Source organism: Grammomys surdaster, unplaced genomic scaffold, assembly GCF_004785775.1.
Source record: "Grammomys surdaster isolate TR1022 unplaced genomic scaffold, NIH_TR_1.0 259, whole genome shotgun sequence".
NCBI lineage: Eukaryota > Metazoa > Chordata > Mammalia > Rodentia > Muridae > Grammomys > Grammomys surdaster.
This window is the reverse complement of record NW_021604700.1, coordinates 889,532-898,831: the sequence shown is the minus strand read 5'-3', so window position 1 is coordinate 898,831 and position 9,300 is coordinate 889,532. Positions and strand designations below refer to the sequence as shown.

At 34.6% G+C, this 9,300-nt stretch overlaps 1 protein-coding gene across 1 annotated transcript in view; it reads right to left on the bottom strand.

The window, feature by feature from the left end:
• Positions 1-204: 204 nt before the first annotated feature.
• Positions 205-9,300, bottom strand: part of Pdc (phosducin) — a 13,809-nt gene continuing 4,713 nt past the window's right edge. Inside the window, exons 2-4 of the mRNA XM_028775784.1 lie at positions 6,225-6,309; positions 3,258-3,409; positions 205-1,131 (exon numbers count right to left, since the gene is read on the bottom strand). Of these exons, the coding sequence (XP_028631617.1) occupies positions 604-1,131; positions 3,258-3,409; positions 6,225-6,285 (741 nt within the window). The 5' untranslated portion in view covers positions 6,286-6,309 and the 3' untranslated portion in view covers positions 205-603. The remainder of the gene's footprint in view (positions 1,132-3,257; positions 3,410-6,224; positions 6,310-9,300) is intronic.

Here is a 9,300-nt window from a genome sequence, read left to right as displayed (position 1 = left end):
ATATGATGCCCTCTTCTGGTGTGTCTGAAGATAGTGATGGTGTACTCATATACATATAATAAATAAATATATCTTTAAAAATGAAAACAATACTTTTGAGATGCAAATTTGTGGTTATTGGAGACTAATAAAACCATTTTAATTTATTTTGAGCTTTATGAAGTTTTTAAGTACGCCACTCGCTATAGACTTTAGACAGACTATTTGTTTCTTCATAGGATTTTATTCTTATCATACAAACCAATTTACAAGTAGTATTCAGCTTCCAAACCCCAAATAAAAATGCCAAGGGAAAAAATGAGGAGTAAAAAGGTAACACAGGACTTGAAAGGGATTTTTACAATGACCTAACATTGACATTACCCACCTCTTCTGTCTACTAATTATTTCCTAAGAACTACAATATTTTTGCAGTAAAGTACTATCTCAGTTTAAATAATTAGTACTAAAAGTGCTATTTACATAATTTTAGTGTCTTTCCCCCCAAATTGGAATAACCATGACCATATTTAGTGTTTGCTAAAGGAATATAGATACTACCAAAAAAAAAAATCAATGTTCACTGTGTCAAGGATAGACACGAGATACTGACACTGTGAATGCTTATTCAATATCTTCGTCTTCCATGTTGGTCTGCTCTAGGTCATGTATCTCTCTTTCTGGTAGTAATCCATATTCATTTAGGAAAGACTCCACATCTGCAGCAAAAAATTCTTCGGCAAATTGTTCAGCAACACTAATAAAATTGCTTATGAGTTCCCCACCTTTGTATACGAGCAAGGTAGGGAGTACGTCTGAGGAAAAGCGGTCCCCAGCTCCAGTATTAGAAGCTTTTATTTTACAGAACTTGACCATTGGGTACTCTGCTGCGAGGCAGGCTAAGCTACTGTTGAGTGCATCACAGCCCCTGAAACCATCCTCGTAAATGTTAACCACGATTGTGGTGACCTTCTGCTCCTTCTCGATGGTTTCCAGGAATTGCTCCCCTGTTTCCAGCTCATACACAAACCCATACCTAGGCCCAAAACTCAGCTTCTGATGCATATCCTGCATGCACTGTCTACGGTATTTGCGAAGGCAACTCTCATCTTCTTTGTCTTGATGAATTAGTTCATATTCTTGAATGCTCATCTGAGAACGCATGAAAGAAATAATAGAGATAATTCAATGAGGAATGTTTCATCTTTAGATGCATCAAACTTGTTCTCAAGTCTAGAAGCTTTCACTTGTTGACTTCTCTGCTTAGAATATGCCTTACCTGCTTTTAACATAGCCTTTTCATTTAAGCACTGACTCAAAGGCTACTTCCAGGACTCTACATTTTATTCTGTTTTTATTTTCATTGAAATAAGTACCATTGGAGCTTGTATTATATATTTGATTAACTAATTAATTAATTAATGTTCAGTGTCAGCAGGTTTTTTTTTTTTCTGATTATAGGCACTACCCAGATCTGCTGACTCAGAAGCTGTATGGGTGAGGCTGAATTGTCTGTGTTTTAACAAGCCCTCCAGGTTATTCCTTACCACTGGGCTACATTTCATTGTGGTTAGAACATCAAATTATCTTAATACCCTTTCACAATGTGGACTCCATTATTAATATATTTCATAGACAATTAATCACCTCTTACTCTCAACCAAGAAAAAAATAGACATAAAGGAATGATGCAGTCTGGTGTCATACGGCTCGCTGAAAGGTGTGGAGTGGCCGAGAAACTTGGAAGCTGGCATCTGGGGAGTCTAAGGACGGTAGTCACCTGTAGCATCCTCTTCATCATGTAACCATTGAACTACATCTGCTGACTGTTTTATATTACTTGTTTCTGCCTCTTGTATGTTTTCCTAATATTCCAAATTCTTTTTCCCTGGCAATATACCCTTCCCCCTTTCTACCTTTGTGTTTCATCTTTCTTTCTTTTGATATGGTCTTGCTCTGTAGCCCAGGCTAGCCTTGAGCTCAAGGTTTTCCCGTGTCAACCTCCCAAGTGCTACCATGTGCCACCATACCTAGGTCTCTTTCCTATTAATAGTTTCTCTATGTTAATATTATAATCTCAATTTCATTCTTGTAGTCCTAAAATTATTAAATGTTTTGCATAGTTTATAAGCTGCCATCTTGGTTCTGTTAGTTCAAGCAGCCAACCCTCAAAAATATGATTTGGAGATACATTTGAGCATTCCTGTCAGAAGTTGTTCTGTCTATACATGGAGGCAAAGATACTTGGGCATACAGACACATTTCTGAAATTTAACCAGCACAAAACCTTTAATGCTAACAATTTAGATTTAATACTATTTTTGTTTTTAAAATACTTTTAAAATTTATTTTCCCTTTATAATCTGTAAAACAAATGAAGACAGTCTTACAATTCCTCCATTTGGAAAATGTGATTGCCTCGTTCACACTGCATGATTACTCAGAGAAAGAACCAACTTCTGTCTTCTGCGTTTCACATCATTAAACTAAAGATCACTACCATGGTCTGAAGCCATGGGCCTGTGCACATTTCTGTTCATAGTCTCTTAACTCAGTATACTTGCAATATAAACTGACTTGGTGATAAATAATCCACTGGAGTGATCTCCCACAAATGAAAATCTCTTAATTGCTTCCTTTATTATCATCATTAATCTTGTCATACAAATATGACATTTTTATATACTATTTTTGGAGATTTAGAAATGAACTAAAAATTTTTAAAAGGATATAAAAATACCAATATTCTACCAATTTAATATTCAAATAATCTCCATCAACATTTTAGAGGTCATCTTTGACTCTATCTCTTTACGACACAGACACATACATGCATAACTAAGACTCTTGTAATGCTCATTTTTAGCGTTGAGCTTCTGCTTATCTCCTTCCTTCTTTTTCCCCCAGCAATCCTATTCTTCTAAACTATGAATATCCTCAACCCAGTGAATGTCTCTCTACTTCTCTGCATACAGATTCACGTGCCTATGCTGGAGTGAAAGCACACAATGGTGTCTTTTGCTGCCCTAAAGAATGGAATCGTTCATATAATTTAAAATTCTATAGTTTGTTTTCTCATTTTTAAACTTCCTCTAGAACAGTTCCTATATTCACAATCCATTCTTTTGATTCCCATATGTGCTTCTTAGTATAGAATACCTTGTTAACAATATTCACTTTGTATTACAATAAACCATTTCCTAATACTCTGAAGTGATTCTCCTGAGCCACTTAGACTAGGAAAGGCAGAGCATATAACCTGTCTTTTCTTCTCTTACCTTTCTGCTCATTCTTTCTTTCGAGTCTTTGTCATCTCTGTTCTGAGGAGAGGACATTTGTCTGAGGATCTCCTTCTTGCTGGGTGGAATTGAATCATCATCTTCACTTTCTAATTTAAACTTTCTCCAATCATTTATTACTCCTTTGGGTCCTGAAATACATTTTAAAGCATTTTTCTCGTTATTCTCAAAAATGCTGCTCACATGGGCTGGATAGATGGTTCAGAGGTTAAGAGTACTGGCTGTTCTTCCAGAGATACTGAGTTCAGTTCCCAGCAACCACATGGTGGTTCATAACCTTCTTTAATGAGTTCTGGTGCCCTCTTCTGGCAAGTAGTCATACATGCAGGCAGAACATTATATACATAAGAAATAAATCTTTAAAAAATATTGTTTTCACAATTGAAATTTGTGTAAGTGTTTCTGTGAGAAAACTTGTCATCCTCTGAACCAGAAACAAACACTTTGCTTAGGCTAAAAATATTGTTTTACAGACTAGTTCATAAAAATCATCTCCAAGATTAACTTTATTAGACGGCCAAGACTGTGGAATGAATCTTTCTGAAACATCTGTAATAGTAAAAGTCAAATTATGTGCTTTGAACTACTCACAAAAGTTTAGAGGTAAAAATATTTAAAAGTTGGACTATCTAAAAGCAAGCAGGATTTTAGAAAAACAGCACTCACTACCTAAGAAAAATGCTTTTGCAGCACATGATCATTGACTCTCCACTGTTAAAGGAGGCTGATTCCTTTAACAGTGGATTTCTTGGATTCCTTCTGAGAGCCCAAGAATCACTGAGAAATACAGAAAGGATAGAGTTTTAAAGTTTAAGAAAATCCACGGAGAGTGCCAGGGATATCACTCAATTGTTGGGTGCATTCCTTATATGTATGAGGCTCTGCCACACCACATAGAGAGATCAGAGAAATCACATATTTGAAATTACAACACGTGGTTCTTGAGCAATAATGCTTTGACAAAAGTCTCAAATTCTTCAAAGCATGCAATACTAATAGAGCTACCCATCCTAAAGCTTAGTCTTCTCTCATTAATACAATATTCTACATTTGGGTGTATTCTTTCTCTCTCACATTGTATGTCATATTGTATAGTAATTTATAACATAGATTGTATAAATAAGGTTATTACAGCTGATTTTATTAATTCAGTCAACCATGTTTCTATTTTTCTACTTTCCTCAGGAAGAACAGCAAGTGCTCTTAACCACTGAGCCACCACTCCACCCCAAGAGTCGAAATCTCTTCATCTTCCTTTTCTTTTCAATATAGAGCACAGTGCCTCTTATATCTCAACTTTTTAAATCCTATCTGTCAAGTGTAAGTGAAATGCCTCAGGTTGAAGGACATGCCTCCTCCTGAGTGTGATGGTGCTAATTGCCCTTGCAGAGGTCAAACCACTTTGATTTGTACTCCTCCAGTGCTTCATTCAGAGGATATATTAAACTTACAGTTTTTCTACTTCTGTGGGAGAAAAAACTACATTTCGCCAAAGTTATGTCTGTGTCTTTTTTAGGTTATTTTTCTCTGTGAATCTTTTGCCCACTGTGATGGTTAGTATTGATCATCAATTTGATATGATCTATAATCACTTAAGAGATAAGTCTCTAAGCATGTCTGTAAGGGTTTGTTTAGTTGAGTTAATTGAGGTGGGAAGAAAACCTTAACTATGGACATCACCATTCCATGGTCTGAGGTCCTGGAGAAAGGTAAGTAAGCACTACCATTCACTTTGCTCTGCCTCCTATGTATGGATACAGTGGACCAGCTGCCTCAAGCGTGACTTGACATCCCCACCATGATGCCTGTATCTAGAACTGGGAGCAAACATGAACTCTTCTTCCTTAAATTGCTTATGTCTGGATATTTCATCACAGTAACACAAAATCATACCAAATAACTAGTACATCCATTATTGAATTTGGTTGCTGTTTAATTTCTTATTATTTGTAGAAATTCTTAATATATAAAAATATTAATTTGTTGTCTGTTGGATTGTACATATTTCTCCTAAGTATGTTAAATTTTTCCCTTAATATTTTCTCCTGAGAACATTTACCAGACAATGGGTATTTCCTTTGTTTTCTTTCCCTTTCTGTGCACCTGCTTTTTCTCTCCCTCCATTTACTTCTGTCCCTCCTCCTATAATCCCTGTTTCCTTCCAGCAAACTGACCTAGCTTTTCTCTTACAATTTCTTTGCTTATTTCATACTTAGAAAGATACTTTTACCATAGCTATTATTAAATAAATTTCCATATACTTATTCTGGTACTAGTGTGAATTCATTCAATCCTATGACTGAATTCAAAGGTTCCAATCCATGCTTACAGATATGGGAAGTAATAGTGACATGGATTCTCTGCAGTTAAAAGGCTTCTGAATGTAAAACTTAACTCATAGCACTTAACATTTAAGCTCTTGATAGTGGCATATAAATAACCACATACAAGTCAACAATTTAAGAACAGCTCCTTGATGAAATGATGTTTTAGATATTCTGGAGGAAGATTGATTCAAACATTCTTTATTAGACTCTTGTTTTTTTCACATTCAAAATGCTAGACTTAAGCATTACTTACTTTTGATCACTAATATATATTCATATAGAGTGTACGAAGGAAGGCTGTAGTGGATACAAACAGGAGGATTGGCAGAAGAGAAAGGACCTTATTAAATTGTAGATAGAGAAGTCTTATGATACCAGGGTAGCAAGAAATTATCAACAATTTCTGTTTTTTTTCAAACTCTTTGACAATGAATTAACAAATAACTGATCTTGGATCATTTCATTTTAAGCTAATTTATTTAGTCAAATGTTTTAAAATTATTCTTCCTGACTAGATGAAGATACTACTTCAATTGCAATAATATTCTCTGTATGAACAGGAGATATTTCTAGATTTGATCTTACTTCAATAATTATGTTTTCTCTGCACTTTAGTTACCTGTGTGTGTGGCCTGTCCTTCAAAATCTTCCTCTAAGCTTTGGCTTGCAGCTTCTTCCATCTTATGGGTTGGGTTTGGTGCAGTCTGTACGATGAAAAAAGAGCCAGTAAGACTGGTAAGTTCTGGAATACACATACAAGCACATACCCATCCTTAAATACATGTGCATGTATTCATAGTCCTCTGATGTTCCCCTTGTGGATTTTGTGTTTTCACTATGAGAAAGAGTGCTTTGAATGTTTCTGTCTGCATTGTAAGAGGACATCGGTTTAGCAAGTGCTACTAAAGATATCTGTATAATTTGTACTTTGTCTTTTAAAAGTTTATGTTTGCATTTTGGATTTAGGTACTTTGATGAACACTACTTACTAATTAATAAATTTCTTATTTTTATTATTACTTGTTAAAAGATTTCACAAGGCTCTACACCAATATCTCATATAATGAAAAATTCTAATTAGGTAGCATGTTTACTGTCTATTGCTGTGAAGAGACACCATGACCAAGGTAACACTTATAAAACAAAAGCATTTAATGGGGGGGGGGCTTGCTTACAGTTCCAGATGTTTAGTCCATTATCATCATGGCTGACGCATGTAGACAGGTACTAGAACAGTAGCCGAGAGCTACATCATGATCCATAGACATGAAGATAAAGAATCTTGGCCTGGCATGGGCTTTTGAAACCTCAAAGCTCACTCCTAGTGACACACTTCTTCCAACAAAGCCACACCTACTTCAACAAGGCCACACCTCCTAATTGTTCTAATCTTTCCCAAATAGTGCCACGCCCCCTTGATGACTAAGCATTCTAATATATGAGCACTGGGGGCCATTCTTATTCAAACCACCACACTTATCATGAGCATTTACTACAGGACATGCATTTTCCAAGTACCTTATGTGACAAATTTATTTAATGTTCTCCTAGCCCAATGTGATAGGACATAAGTAATTCCATTTTAAAATTGTGGAAGCTCAAGAAATTTGATTATTTGTCATGTAAGATTAGTACAGGATTTTAACATAGACTATTTGCCTTTGGAGCCTACTGTTAACCATCACACTATTTACTAAAGTAACTGATTTAGATTCTTTCTTCCTATGATTTGAAAAGTACAGTGCATTTAGTATTGACAAAAGATGTCCTAGGAAACATTGCTAATCAATACTTAACATCTTTGAATGCTAAAGAGTGAATTTTGATGTAATGATCACCCACCAAACAAAGGGAAGCAGAAAGTAAGCAAATAATTTTCTCATCCTGCTACACTCTCTTGTAATTTTGAGAAGTTAAAATGCTACAGGAACCTCATGGCCAGTTACTTCCTTATGCTTAGTTCACAGTAAAATTCAATTAATCTTTTATCACCTGGAAATTTTGGTTTATAAACACTAGTATGTTCCCTAAGGGATGTATGGGGTTGTGATTTCTCTGAAACTTCCATTGGGGAGGCTCTGTAACATTTGATATACCAAGTGCCTTTACACTTTCTCTTGTCTCTTTGTAAAGTCAGTTTTAAACACTGATGTTTTCCAGTCTGGACTGTAATTCCTTCTTAGCTTTTGTTGATTTATGCTTCAGAATTAGAGTTGGTTTCTTTACTGCTTGTCTTGACCCCTTTTGTGCCTTAACTTGTGACAATTTTTAGGCTGATCCTGAAATTCTGTTTCCTGTCTTACAATCCCTAACAGAATCATCTGAGAGCAAAAAATCTTTGCTGCCTTGGTTTCCCATTTGAACAAGAAAAGCTTTTAAATAAGCTATTAAGATTCTAGGATAGTTATGTAGTTATAAGTATAATTAAGAATGATGAATTTGCGATAATGTACAGAGAATTGACTGGCATTTGAACTCTATGAGGAGTGCAATTTCTGTACATTGGCAATTAGAAATATTAAACTTATTTAGCTATTTAAAAAAGATGGTGAATTTGAATGTTTCTACTAAATAAAAAGAATAACAGAAAAAGAAAAAAACAAAAGGGAAATAGGTAAATACTGTTGGTTTAATAAAAGAAATGCAATTATTTAAAATCAATTTTTATTTCTAAAGGATCATGAGCTGTTTTTGCTTCAAAGTAAAAGCAAAGAATAAAGAACTTGAAACTTAGTTTATTATTCCAATTGTCCCTTAAGTTCTAGAAAAAAAAAAGGTAACTTAATTAGCCTTTTCTTCTGCAAGAGTTGATTATTAGTTTGGCTAGCAACAATTCTAAATAAATATGTATAAAGCTAAGAACATTTAAAACAATTGTAGTTCAAATGTTGAAGAGATAGAACTATAGTTTCCTTCTCAGTTTATTTTTCATAGCTTAATTGTCAGTCTAGTAGAGAAGAAAGGTTATCCATTTTTAGGTCTATTGATTGGATTAGAGTATACCTAGAATAGACTGTGCTGAACAGTTCTCTGGGACCTGAATTTTTGTTTAAAAACAAAGATATTTTAGAAAGGTTGTCATTAATGCTAACATATAAGTCAACTGGACTGCCTTTTTTAAAGTTAGAGTATAGAAATTAACAAAATTTTCTATGGTTTACTTCCAGAAAAAGTGCAAACAAGTTAGAAGAAGAGTATTGAAACATAGAAACGTTTGTTTCTAGTGTTCACGGTCTCTGTAGAAGACAGCATAAAGAGAATATTAGTCACTATTGATAGGTTTATCTATAGTCATGGTAATTACCCCTCTAATCACCTCCTCTAGGACTTGCTGGTTATCCAAAATAATCTATCTTAATAAATTTACATTAGTACCATATAAGTAGTTACATTGATATTCAAAAATAATGTATCCTGGCATACAGAAAATAAATATTTTCTAAACAAGATCTGAACAATGACAATTCCAGTTACCATATCAATTGTAAAAGGGTAAAATATCATAAGGCCCCGCCCTTAGGTGAAGAGCTATAGACAATTAATGACTGCTAAGAAAAATTAGTCTCCTACAGGGACAAGCCCCCTGATATATACTAAACTGATTTAGTGGGTTCTATGTATCTCTCTCTATGACCTGTGTGTCTGTCTATCTATCTATCTATCTATCTATCTATCTATCTATCTATCTATCTATC